This window comes from Mustela lutreola, chromosome 10 (genome assembly GCF_030435805.1).
Source record: "Mustela lutreola isolate mMusLut2 chromosome 10, mMusLut2.pri, whole genome shotgun sequence".
In the NCBI taxonomy this organism is placed as follows: domain Eukaryota; kingdom Metazoa; phylum Chordata; class Mammalia; order Carnivora; family Mustelidae; genus Mustela; species Mustela lutreola.
The window spans coordinates 94,057,495-94,070,177 of record NC_081299.1 but is presented as its reverse complement, the minus strand read 5'-3'; the positions used below and the strand labels follow the sequence as shown (position 1 = coordinate 94,070,177).

General features: G+C 53.6%; 1 protein-coding gene across 1 annotated transcript in view; it reads right to left on the bottom strand.

Annotated features, from left to right (window-relative positions):
* Positions 1 to 4,961: 4,961 nt before the first annotated feature.
* STRIP1 (striatin interacting protein 1) overlaps positions 4,962 to 12,683 on the bottom strand; it is a 17,494-nt gene continuing 9,772 nt past the window's right edge. The window contains exons 13-21 of the mRNA XM_059137986.1: positions 11,938 to 12,009; positions 11,370 to 11,444; positions 11,070 to 11,167; positions 9,738 to 9,864; positions 9,425 to 9,525; positions 8,426 to 8,492; positions 7,771 to 7,875; positions 7,016 to 7,220; positions 4,962 to 5,942 (exon numbers count right to left, since the gene is read on the bottom strand). Coding sequence (XP_058993969.1) covers positions 5,695 to 5,942; positions 7,016 to 7,220; positions 7,771 to 7,875; positions 8,426 to 8,492; positions 9,425 to 9,525; positions 9,738 to 9,864; positions 11,070 to 11,167; positions 11,370 to 11,444; positions 11,938 to 12,009 — 1,098 coding nt within the window. The 3' untranslated portion in view covers positions 4,962 to 5,694. The remainder of the gene's footprint in view (positions 5,943 to 7,015; positions 7,221 to 7,770; positions 7,876 to 8,425; positions 8,493 to 9,424; positions 9,526 to 9,737; positions 9,865 to 11,069; positions 11,168 to 11,369; positions 11,445 to 11,937; positions 12,010 to 12,683) is intronic.

Below are 12,683 nucleotides of genomic sequence, written 5' to 3'. Positions count from 1 at the left end.
GGGTGGAATGAAAGACGGGGGAGCCCACTGAGGGCTCTGGGCTCTCCTGGGCCAGAACCATGGGGGTGGGGCAGCCCCCTTCTCCCAGAAGCCCCAGGAGCTTGTCTGAGCTATGGGGCGGAGACGAAAGCCAGGACTCTTTCTTGTGGTTTCAGAGTATTAGCCATTCTATCCTTCATGCCCACTTTCTGCCTTATCTCCACGGCCTGGAAGGCAGGAAGAAAGCAGGCCTGGCCCTCCCACCCTCCCAGTAAACACAACCACATTGCTCAGAAGAGCTCAGCCTCAGCCAGGAGCCCAGCCACCACACCCCAGGCCTCCTCTTCCAGGAGAAACCCGAGCACACAAAGACACCAGTGCTGTGCTCATTCCCAAAAAGGTAGCAAGTCCCCATCAGGATCAGACCTTCCTCTAACAGTGTGGCTAGGTTCAAGCACCCTTTAGAAGAAACCAGTGTCTTCCTTCCCTTCCCTCCATTCAAGGGCCAGGCTGCGGGTGATTTCTTTCCTCTTTGTACTGACGCTGGCTCTGAGGTCCACATGAGAGCCGTGTAGCCATCAGGAAGGGAAGAGCGTAAGTAGTAGGGACAGGCAGCCCCAGCACCTCCAAGGAACACAAACGCCCTCCCCAACAACCCTCCCACCCCGCCCTTCACAAAGCTGGTCAATAATGACTGGGCTCAAACTCAAATTTCTAACTCAGGGCTAAGACCACTACACTCGAAGTTTCTGTACCCAAGGAGTGGCCAGCAAAATTCTGGAATTCTGTGTCACAAAGTCAGAGAGATGCAGAAAGATTAGTTTGTTCTACAAATATTTATTGAGTGGCCACTCTGTGCCAGGCATTGTGCTGGGTGCCAGAAACAGAACAATGGTCAAGAAAAAAACCACAATTCCCTCTCTCACATAGCTCTGCGGGGGGTCGGGGGTGGCAGTACATGGAGAGGAAGGGATCCGTGAAAGCAAAGGAAGCAAAAGGGAGGGATGAGAGAAGCCAACAGAGTAAAGCCAACAGAGATCCACGCAGCAAGAGTGGAGGAGGCAGGCCGAGGCTGGGAGCGAACCGTGCAGGAGGGAGGCCCTGGTGGGGGAGGGCATGGGGAGGCCAGAGACCAGCTACTGGCTCCCATCCAGGGGCATCTGCCCACAGCTCATATTTTTCTGGCCAGTGACAGCTAAATGAAGAGAAAGCTAACTTTACAACCGCCCACTTCACACATAATGAATATGAATGGGCATCCCGGAGCCTATTCCCTAGGATTATCTGTGAGCTGATGGCTTCTCCCACAGACTGGGCCATCCCAGCCGGCCTGTCCCCTGGCTAGGACACAGGCAGCCCTTCCACCTGCTTCCCATTAGCCATCCTCCCCTCCTCCTCCACACCCTAGGCACCTCACCCCTAAGACACAGCTCCCCTCCCCCCCATCTTCAGATGCCCCTGCCCCCAGCCTCACTCCAGAGGTGACCTCGGCTCTCAGCCTAGTCCCCAGGCCAGGCTGGGGGCTACGCTAACTCCTTCTGGAAAAAGAAAGGGGAAGTGGCCCCACCTGGAATCCAAAATTTAAGAGAGTTGCTAGGCTCAGTGCCCCTTTGCTAAGGCCCCTCTCTGCCCTAGTGAGGCCCACCCACCCTGTCCTAAATCTTGGTGCTGGCAGGGACACAGACCCCAGGTCCAGAGCACAGAGCCCTTGTTAGCGGGCCCTTCGGTCCAGGCTTCTGGTCTCAGTCGGGCATGAGGAAATGCTTCTCATTAGAGGCACTCAATCTTCCTTCCCCACCTTCCCCCAAGCATTTACACATCAACCTGAATTACAGCCCTTAGGAGCAGACCTTCTGCAGCCCCAGACAGGAACTGAGCCCAGCCTGGCCAGGAGCCGGGTATTTCCCCCCTGTCAAGCGGAGGGAGCACACGCTGCACTCCCACTCCAGCCTCATCCTGGACACTTTCCCCAGGGGCAATAATCTCAGGACCCATGGTCCGGACGCTGGAGCCCCCACCCTCCCCACAACCCCACGCAGGCTCCTCTACCCAGTGTCTTCTCCAGAGCATTGGCTGGGGCCGGTGGGGCCCAGGTGGCCCCACGGGTATGTCTTGGGGTCCACTATGCTACTGCTCTCGCTTGCTGCTGCAGGCACCTGTCTAACGACTGACAGCTTGTCAAGGAAAGGGAGTGTGGTGTTCGGTTCACCTGGATGCCCAGGGCACCTGGAACGAGGCCTGGCCCAGAGAAGACGCCTTCGAGGGAGGGTGGCAGGGTGGCCCGGCAATGGCTGACTTTTGGAAGCCTTCTGTGTACAGAGCAGTGAGTTTAGAAGGAGGGACACGTGGAGGCCTGAGACATTGTTCTGGGCCCTTGAAGGAGGCAGGAAGTTTTTTCCAAGGGATTCAGCAAGTGGAAGCAAATTCAGAGTGGGCTAGAGTTGGAAGGGCCCTTAGCAGAACTACGAAGAGCTGTCACTTATGAGCTGTGCTGTCCCCCCACAGCCAGGCATGGAAGCCATTATCCATCATCTTATTTAGCCCTCATGACCACCTGTTATTATTAAACCGATTTTTACAAATGAGCCAGCTGATGGTTGAGCTCACTGAGCTCCAGGTCCTCTGCAGTCTGAGGCTGATCGTGCCAAGTGACAAGTGAAATGGCCCCACTACAGCTTCCTGGAGCAGTGGGCTTCTGAGAGGACAGAGCGAGCCAGCCTCCCGGGACAGGAGCCTGACAGCAACAGTGGGGTAGCCACACGCAAGGCCTCTGGGACTCGGGACAGAAAGACAACCCAGCTCAGGCCGAAGAGGAAGATAGTAGTGACAGCCCCCGAATTACCTCAACGAAGGCACATTTGGGGCACATGAGAAGCCAGAGCAAGGCCTAGTGGACATCTGCCAAAAATCTTCTTGCCAAGGACCATGCTTAAGCAAATACTAAGTACTGACGGACTAAAGGGAATAAAAGAGCAGATGAATGCACTGGTGGTAAATGCTAGGGGCGGGGGCGGCGGGGGGCAGGGAGGAAGGACGACGGCATTGATCTACACACTTTGCAGAGATCTCCGTTTGTATCCAGGCCCTGGCTCTCATTATTCTGTGACCATGGGCAAGTTCCTTACCCTTTCTGTGCCAGTTTCTCATGTAATGCTGGTACCTTTCAGAGTTATTAAAAGCAGTAAGATATTACATACAAAGCACTGAGAGTAGCGGCTAGCATACAGCAAGCACTGAACACTGGCTGGCTCCTGTGTGGGGAACAAGCTTTCAAGAAGCATGGGGACCGGACCTGGTACCTATGTGACACCAAGTGGTAAACGCTTTTGATTAAGAAGGGCCAGTTCCCTCAGGTGATAAGGCCACCAGGTAACCCATCTGTCAGTGGATGGAAGGAGCCCTAGACCTTCAGCCTGGTAGCAATCATCAACATTTTGTGTAACTCAACCATTTACAAAGGGCCTGCATGTACCCTGTCCATTACAGGGCCCAGATGAGAAAGAAAACTGCGAAGAGAACGTGGCCCACTTGTTCCAAAAGCTGTTTTTGTACAAAAGCCTGGATCTGAATGGCCAGCCCAGCACTAGCACACTCTGTGGCTAGGATATGGCTCTGCCTCTCTGGGCCAGCCCCTGGGCCCACAGATGCAGGCATTCATTTGCCCATTCCGGCTTCATGAAGCTGCAGCGTTGATATTCTGCATTCTTGTTTGCACAAACTTATAGATAAGTTAGATATATAAGTATTTACAGACCTTTGCAAACCAAGAGGGGAGAAAAAGGGCACCTCTGGTTAAGGGAAACTTCAGAAGAGACTGGGGAGATCATAAAAAGGGGAACGAAGCAAAACTTCAGACAGGCTGGTTCAGTGATCCAGGCTGCCTGGTGGAGTAGGAAACTGACAATCTGTCTTACCTGAACTAAAATCTCAAGATACATACTTCCTATTGGTCCTGGCTAGGAACAAAGAAAATCCATCCCACACACATGAATGGTGTCTGTTTCCCTTGTCTGGTGCAAGTTACCGAGGAGCAGAAATTCAATCAGTCGCAGGGAACTTCCCACCTCAGAGGCTTACAGAAAAAGGACAGTGCTGGCTTCACCCTTGCTGCTCCAAATCATGCAGGCTTACCCTGGAAGCCCAGTTTGGGGCCTGCACTGGGGCTCAGCCAAGACCCAGGCCAGGAAGGCACTGAACCAGCAAAAGGGAGATTCTCCCCAGAGTACATTTCCTTTGTAAGTCAAGACCCCTCAGAGACTTAAGATCCAATACACATGGCCTACAGGTAAGAGAAGGGACCTTCAAATAATTCTGAAAAGAAAACAGTCCTATGGTATCACTTGCACCAGAAACAGAACCTCAAGATGGAAGGAGGTAGAAGCGGAGATGGAAGTAGGTGGAAGCACATGTGACCAGGGATTAGAGGCCAGGTGCAGGCTCCAGGAGGCCTCCAACCAACACCTACCACAGAGAATCCCCTTGCCTCTTCCCCAGCAATGTGGGCTCCTGCGCCCCCCAAACACACACCTTCCCCTTGTGAAGCTGACTGCTTCCCCAGGCTCTGGGCACAGAGGTTTCCTCTCGCTCCCAACCACCCACCCTTGTGAGGGCCCAGAGCAGCTGAGCCCTCGCTGACTCAGCTGCTCCCTCGCTGGCTCTACAACTGGTTTGGTGGAAGCCAACTCAGAAGTGTGATCCAGAGATGCCTGGGGCTTCTACTGCAATCACATCAAACCCAGGCACACAGGACTACGGGTCACCCCAGCAGCCCGGAGCCCTGGAGCTGGGCTGAAGCGATTCCAGATTGACGTGGGGAAAAATACTCTGGGTAAGTGTTAACTCCCCCATTTCTTCCTCTCAGGTGGGAAAGGCAGGTAGCCTGGCAGGGAACAAGTGGGTGACCCATCAATGCTGGCAGGAAAGGCTACTTTCTAGATGGGAGGAGATAGGGGCCATACTTCCTGCAGACACGGCAATGGGGATTGGTTTCGCTTCTTTTTAATGTAAACAGAATACACAAACACGTTAAAAACCCCACAGGACACGAGAGAATACACAGAGATATATATATATATATATATATAGGTATTTACAGACCCTCGCAAACCCAGAGGAGAAGTGGCATCTCTGGCGAAGCGCAGCTTCCCTTCCTACCCCCTAACCCCATCCCAAATCAAAGCATTGAGGCAGATGTAGGAGCCTCTGCAACTGCTTCTGGACGAAACTTAGCAGGAGGCTGGAATGACATCAGAAACCCCCAAAGCAAAACCAAGATTTCAACTTTCTGGCCCTGGCCCATACCCTAAGCCCTCCTCCTCAGCAGGCTGACATGCCAAGAATCTGTGCATCTTGGGAAGAGTCAGCATGACCCCTGCGATTCAAATGCAATGGCTTCCCAGCCCACTCCAGCTTTTCCCAGCCTTGGGCTGAATGAGAAATGAGCTGCAACCAACCGTGTCCAAGAGAAGAGGGTAGGGAGGAGTGAAGAAAGGGAATCCCAAGCTGAGAGCAGACTGCACTCAGAGCAGGACGCTGGGAATCAATGAGGGGCCAAATCTGGCCTCCCCCACCAGCCCAGCATGTCCTAGGGAGGGCACCGTGGGGCCATGCTGCCACCTGGAGGAAGGTGGGAGCATTGCACCCACGGACTGGGACAGCCCCTGGGGCACCTCCAGGTCACTCCCCCTTTCCTTGTCAGTCCCCTGCCCAGGAGCCTCACTGCAGCAGCTCCTCCCAAGAAATGGGCTTGGAGAAGACCTCCCTTTCTAACCAGAGGTCATAGTTCATCTGGAAGTCCTCAGGGAGGTCCACCCGCTGGCCCAGGACACTCTGTAGGCAGTTGTCCACAGGCAGGAAGTCCGGGTTGCTATGGGCCCGGTCGTACCGCCGGGCGTTGAAGCGTTCGATATTGGCACGGAGGGCACATTCCTCTGCCTGGAAGTCCCAAGGCCGGGCATCAAGATCTGGGACAAAGCAGGAAGACATGTTTAGGAGCCAAGCCCTTGTGGCAGCTCTCCCGGGTTCACTGAAGCTCGGGGCCAGGATGACTCTGGCTTGCAATGCTGTCAGCCCAGAGCAGAAGACTTCCAATCCCCATCCTCAGGAAGACTGACAGGACTTTTTACTTTGATACAAAAGAAAACCAGGTAAAAAGAGAGAGACCATATCTATAAAGAGGCCATGTTGCAGCTAGTGGGGACCCAGCTAGGGAGGGCCACGGAATGATACACTTCTCTGGAAGTCACATTCTCCCTGGATCTCTGGGATGGATGGCAGGAAGCTCATTGTCTCAGTTCCCTGGCCAGGGCCCCAGGGGCCACTCTGGCTCTGCACAAATTCACAGGGCACTGGGGCGCTGATGTGGTCACCTGGCCATGGGGTTGTGGGCAAGAAACCGAATGGAGTGGCAGCACGCTCAGGAAAGCCCAGGAAGAGCCCACTCCACTCTGAGGTGGCCGCCCAGACAGGAAGCACACATGTGGATACCCAACAGCTACAGGTATGAGGGAGGTACCCTGCTGGGAGCAAGGAACATAGGGGACAATGGGGCTAATGGGCCAAGATCCCTGTGTGGGACAGAGGCTGAGCTGAAGGGAAGCTGGATCAGGTTACGCAGAGACACTGGGCCAGCCTCACAAGCCTTGCTTAAGAGTTCAGAAGCTAATGAAGGATTTTACTTAGGGAGTTAGTGCCACAGGACCTGCTTTTTAAAAAGATCACAGGGGCTCAGTTTGAGGCACTGATAGAGGGGAAGAAAAGGAGGGCAAGGAAACCATCTGGTTCTGTGAGAATTTCAGTGGTCAGAACCGAGGCAGTGGTCGTGGGGAGAGAAAAGATGGGTAAGCGTCTTGTGACAGTTTCTGGAAAAGGAACTCCTTCAGGGGGACAGAGGAATGGGGGTGATCACATGTGCCAATCCCAGGCAGTTTCTTAACATCTTTCCTGGAGCTCTCAGCGGGATGGTACAGAGGCAGGACCTGGACTCTGCGGGTTCCTCAGAGGGAAAGGCGACCCCCAGCTTCGCACCAGAGCTTACCATTGCCATACGCCCAGTCGTCGTTCAGCCGATGCCGCACCTTCTGGTAGATGGCAGACATGGTCTTCATGTTGCTCTTCCGCCACTGCCGCCCCAGGTACTTGGTCTGCACCTTGAGCAGCTTGAGCACATACAGCTGCATCATGGCCTGCTTCACCTTGAGGGCGCGCTTCAGGATGGGGGCCGACTTGAACACCACCAGCATCTGGGAAGGGCCATGGAGGGTTGCGGGCAGAGATTAACACCTGAACCGTGCCCTCTACTCACTGCTTCTGGGGTTATAGGCAGGGGAACTGACCATCTCTGTCTCCCCAGACTGAGGGGTTTCCCGGGACACTCCCACCACTTAAATCACGGGTCATCACGAAATCTGAGGCAAACCGTTCCTACGTGCGCATATGTAAAATTTCCAAGGACTCATGGACATCCCCTCCCCAAAGGCATCCTGACTCAGGGTTAAGGGAGACTCCCAGAATCGTGGTTGTGGTACCACTGGAGATTAAGAGGACATAGAAAAATCCCTTCTCTATGTGTCCACCGGCATCAGGGCACAACTGAGCCTCTTCTAGCTTCTAGTTCAACTCAGCAAGGAACCAGGAATGAGCCGTTAAATGCAAGGACATGGCTAAAGGCGCTGAGAAGGATGTAGGGGCAGCAGCGAGCCCGCCCTGGGGACACCCTGGGAGGGGACAGCACGGGGTGTGGCCCTCTGCCTAGACTTCCAAGTTGTGTGCCTGCTGACTATAATAGCTCACCATGGTCCTCGAGTGCTTCCATTTTGTCAGCTTGTTCAAGATCCGAAGCAGATTGATACAGGAAAAGAGGTTCCTCCAGCAAAACTGGTTATTGTCACCTGCCTCCTGCAGGGAGAATCCGGGAACAGTTATAACCCTCACAGCTGCAGGGGTTCAGCAGTGGCCAAGGCCCGCATGCCTCTCTCAGAACTGCCGGGTCTTCCTCTCCTCAGCCCTGGAGGACTGCTATCCCAGAGCTTGGCAGGGGTATGGAAGCTCCCTAGAAATTTTCTGCAGGACACGTGGAGCATGTGGATTTTGGAGACTGTGCCCTTAGCCCCCACACCTGGGGCACTGGCACCCACCTCAGAGCTGCACCCCACAGAGATCCACCGTGGGAGAGGGAAGCAGCCAGGCCAGGGGAGCTCGGGGTCCATGAACACCATGAAGAGCCCCTGAAGACCATGCTCCTGACCAACTACTCCCTACATCCACATCTTTCCCCTCGGCAAGCTCCCTCCTCTGGCCCTTCTATGCCCTCTCGGTGCTTTAAAAGCCAGCACTCAACAGTGACCTCACACTTGTGCACACCTCCATCCCTGTGTCGGGGGAGGCAGGCCCTCCATCAGCACCCCTCACGCCAAAGAAACAGCTGGGGAAGAGCACAGCCACTCACCAGACTCTCGGCGGTCAGCTCCGGCAGCTCGTGCACCACGCAGTGGGGGTAATCCAGGACAGAGATGCTGCAGAGAGCCAGGGCCCCCATCCTGAGCAAAGGCTAGGGGCTGGTGAAGCAGCTACAACAGGGCTGGCTCCTGGCCTTCCTCCCTCACTTGGGAGTGGAAGTAGGACTCTGCCTTATCTACACCCCTTGGTTCCCCCAGTTATAGGAAGATGAAATCCCTACTATCAGAGAGCTTGTAGGGTCCCTCTATGGCCAGAGACCAGCCTGCCATCTTGTAAGGTCCAGAGTCCCTGCTCTCCTCAAAGCAATCAGCCTGGGGCCTGGGGAGGGGGAAGATTTCTCAAGGTAATTAATGTACGCCAAACCCCTTGTGGAGACAGTGTCCGGATGAGAGCTCACCCTGCCGCACATTGTCAAATCTGCTGGCCCCAGGCGAGGGGCGGCAGGGGTAAGAGCAGACAGGGCCTCACGGTGCACATGGCAGAGCCCCTCAGAGATCAGGAAGCCCAGCCAGTCTCCTCAAAAAAGCACCAAACAGGGGCACCTGGGTGGGTCAGTGGGTTGAAGCCTCTGCCTTTGGCTTAGGTCGTGATCCCAGGGTCCTGGGATTGAGTCCCTATCAGGCTCTCTGCTCAGCGGGGAACCTGCTTTCCTTCCTCTCTCTCTGTCTACTTGTGATCTCTGTCAAATAAATAAATAAAATCTTTGAAAAGAAAAAAAAAAGCACCAAACACTGAGGACAGCACTGGAGCCCAGGATGAGAACCTTCCTACCCAGCACAGATTGAGTCACCTGTCACTAGAGTAGCTTAGACTCAGACTGGACACACTGGCATTCTCCACAGCAGGAACCATGTCTCACTCATCTTTGTGTCCGGGGGCCTGGTGGAGTGCTGGCTTGTTGGGCTTGAGCAGGCTCAGGAGGCGAGGCCAGCAGGGAGCCCTGCCATCTGGCCATACCCACCCCTTCCTGCTCCCTCATCCTTATCACCTGTTCTTGGCGGTGATGTAGGACATGATGTTTTGATTGAAGAACTTCAGGATCAAAGGGATGCAGTTGGCAAACACCAGGTGCTGGGCCATGTATTCAAACTGAAACCAAAAGAAAAAACTAAGCATGCCCTTTAGGACCTCACCCTCCTTCCTCCGATGATAAAAGGCCTTGGTCGGAGACCTGTGTCTAAAAACATTCATGCAGAGCTCAAGGGGGTTTGAAAGTCAAGGCCTGGGTTCTTCAGGGCTGGAGGAGCAGCACTGTCTGAGGCCCTGGCCCAGTGAATAAGGCAGGCAGTCCCTGGAAGTACCTGGTAGACGTGGTTCAACTTAAAATGTTTGAGCAGCAACAGCAGGACAGCAGAAATGGCCTTAACAATGACCTCCTTGTGGCGGTTCACATCCACGCCCAGCTTCATGCTCTGCAACACCGTGGTGCTGGAAACACAGTTCCCTGGTGAGCCACCAGTGTGTACAGCACAGCCTTTCCTGGTGCTCACAGGAGACACGGGATTCCTGAGCCTTCCCTGGGCAGAGGCCGACGCACCCCATTCCCCCCTCCACCCAGACACCTGAGAGATCAGGCCCCAGGCTCCTCTCACCCACCCTACAGGCAGTCCAGCTCAGCACAATTTATTTCTTGTGAGGCCACAAACACATTCTTAGCCTGTTTCCCTCGCAAAATGAACTTCTCCTTTTTCAAGTTCTTCTTAAGTTTCTGCTACCATATGAACTTAGGTCCCTCAAAGTGTATTCTGTGGAACACTAGTACATTGAGACATTTCACACTATGGAGAAAAAAGGGCTTTGGCGTCAGATAAATTGAAGAAGCACTGAGTTCAATCAGTTTCTTCATTCAGGGCTTCTCACTGTAAATCTCTGTAAAAGGAGGTTTAGTATTTGACTCTGGAACCTTTCTTCCAAGGATCATCACGATGGCCTTGTGTTCTGGGACACTGCCTTTGGTATTAGCCAATCCCTGCCTCCTCCCTCACAGGGCCATCACTCAAGGGGCCCAAACCCCAGGGAGCTGGGAGGTACTGGCAGGCTGGCAGGAGGTCAGATCAAGGCCCAGGTCCTTCTCAAAGCATAAAATGATCTCGGTTTGTACTCTTGTATCAAAGCGATGAGGTCAGTGCCCCAGAGAAAAAGAACCCCTAAGGATTTCACCAGCGCCCTGAGATAACCCATAAATACTTTGTTTGCCAAATCACCGGTGAATAGGAAAGAACCCGCACCCCACTCAGGTTCGGCTGTTGGCTGGTAAAGTGTCCAGAAGCTCAACCTACGTGTCCTGGCTGTCCTGATCACACCACTTTCGAGGGAGGGTTTCAGGAAATGTCAAACACAGCCTGACTCATTTTACAGGGGAGGAAAGGACGTCTCCCCAGTTCACTCAGCGGCAGAGTCCGCATCAGAATCCAGGCCCACCACACTAAACCACTTCCCCAACCAGCAGAACTAAATATTTAATCCGATATAGTTTCTTTCTTCTGAGCCAGGAATACCCTAAACTTAACCTACAGAGAAACTGAGCCAAAGAGAGAAACAACCTAGCAAGACTGAGGCTCAAAGGAAAACACTCCCCTTTCCCCTCTACCCGGGGGGCCCCGACCTGCGCCATTCACGGGAACACCACTCACGGCATCTCCTCAGGCAGGACATCTGCTAAGATGTTGATTGAGTCCGTTTTGGCCTTTGAGGTGGGGGCCGCAGCCAGCAGAATCTTCAGCAGCGCGATCTGGGGAGAGGCAGACCTGAGCCCTGAGAGGCGGTCCTTCCAGAGGAGCGCAGGTGGGCTGAAGGACACTGGGCAAAAGGGGCTGAAGGACACCGGCAGGGCACACTCTCAAGGCCAGTGTAGTGGGCAGGGACACCAAAGGGGCCCCAGACCGAAAGCCCTCCTGAGCAGGAGGTAAGAGCCCAAGAACAGGAGCACTCACCATGTACTGAGGCAGGCTGGGAAGCAAGCCTTGGTACAGGGTTTCTGCAGGTACTTGCTCTACTTCCTCTTCTCCCTTTTAACACAACAGGTACAAATAGAGATCCCCCCATCCCGACTGGTCTCCTGAGCCAGCTTGCTAGACAGCTAGAGGAGCATATGTAAGTAGCAATGTAAATAATGACATTGATCATGACAGCAAACCTTGAGTAATACAACATGTGAGGCACTTTACCTGTATTAACTCATTTAATCCTTTCTGCAACTCTTGTGAAGAAGGTACTATTACTACTCCCATTCTATGGGCGAGCAAACCAAAGCACAGTAAGATCCAGTAACTTGCCTGAGTGGCCACCTACTGAGTGGTGGAGCGGGAGTCAGAAGCAGGTGACAGACTCAGAGTCTGTGCTCTTGACCCCCACACTAGACACATGCCACCCCTGCAGCGGGAGTAAGACTGGGAGCTTTGAGGGCAGGGCCTGGGGCAGCTTTGCGATCTGGGCCCAGCACTGTTCCTAGTGCCTAGGAACAGCTGGGGGTCCGGTGGCCAGAGAAAGCCTCAGACTCACCCCTGAGAGGGGAGAGCGAAGGTACTCTTCCTCCATCTGGGCCTGGACCTCTGCAATCGATGTGTACTTGTGCTGGAGAGAGAGAGAGCAGAGAAACACCTCTCATTCTCTGGCCGAAGCCCCACACCCTGGCAAAGACCCTACTCAATTTTCTTTAAACACAATCTTCTCAAAGAGGGCTAAGTCACCACAAAGATCCCTAACTCAAAACCTGAAATATTTTTCTAAGTGGGCATGTTTTCTTAAACCCAGCCTAAAACCCACATGACAGATTAGAAAACAACAAAGGAGAAAGGAGCTTTCAGATAACTATAGAGCCAGTAGAAAACTATCAGAGGGGGAGTCAAGGATTCAGAAAAGCCGAGCAGCACAGGACCTACTTAGCCCACTTATACCATAAATCTCAAAAATACACTTCAAAAAACTACATCAACATTTCCACTCCTGATACATTGTCAGGGGAGACACCTCTTTCCCACTCTTGATGCTTCCTCCCACATGGAGAGTGTCAAAAACCCCTACTCTCCCACCCCGTTCCACCACTCCCTCTCCTTTTGCCAACTGGTGAGTATCAGGGGAGGTACAGGACTTTGAGCCCAGCCAACTACTCTTTTCTCTTTAGAAAAAAGAAAAGCCTATGTTCACTTCTGTTCCTCAACTAGGCTTAGGAGGGTTCCAGCACCACCTGGCCCTGGGTAGAGTCTGCCTAATTCTGGAAGTAAAACATAGGGTGCATATCACTGCTG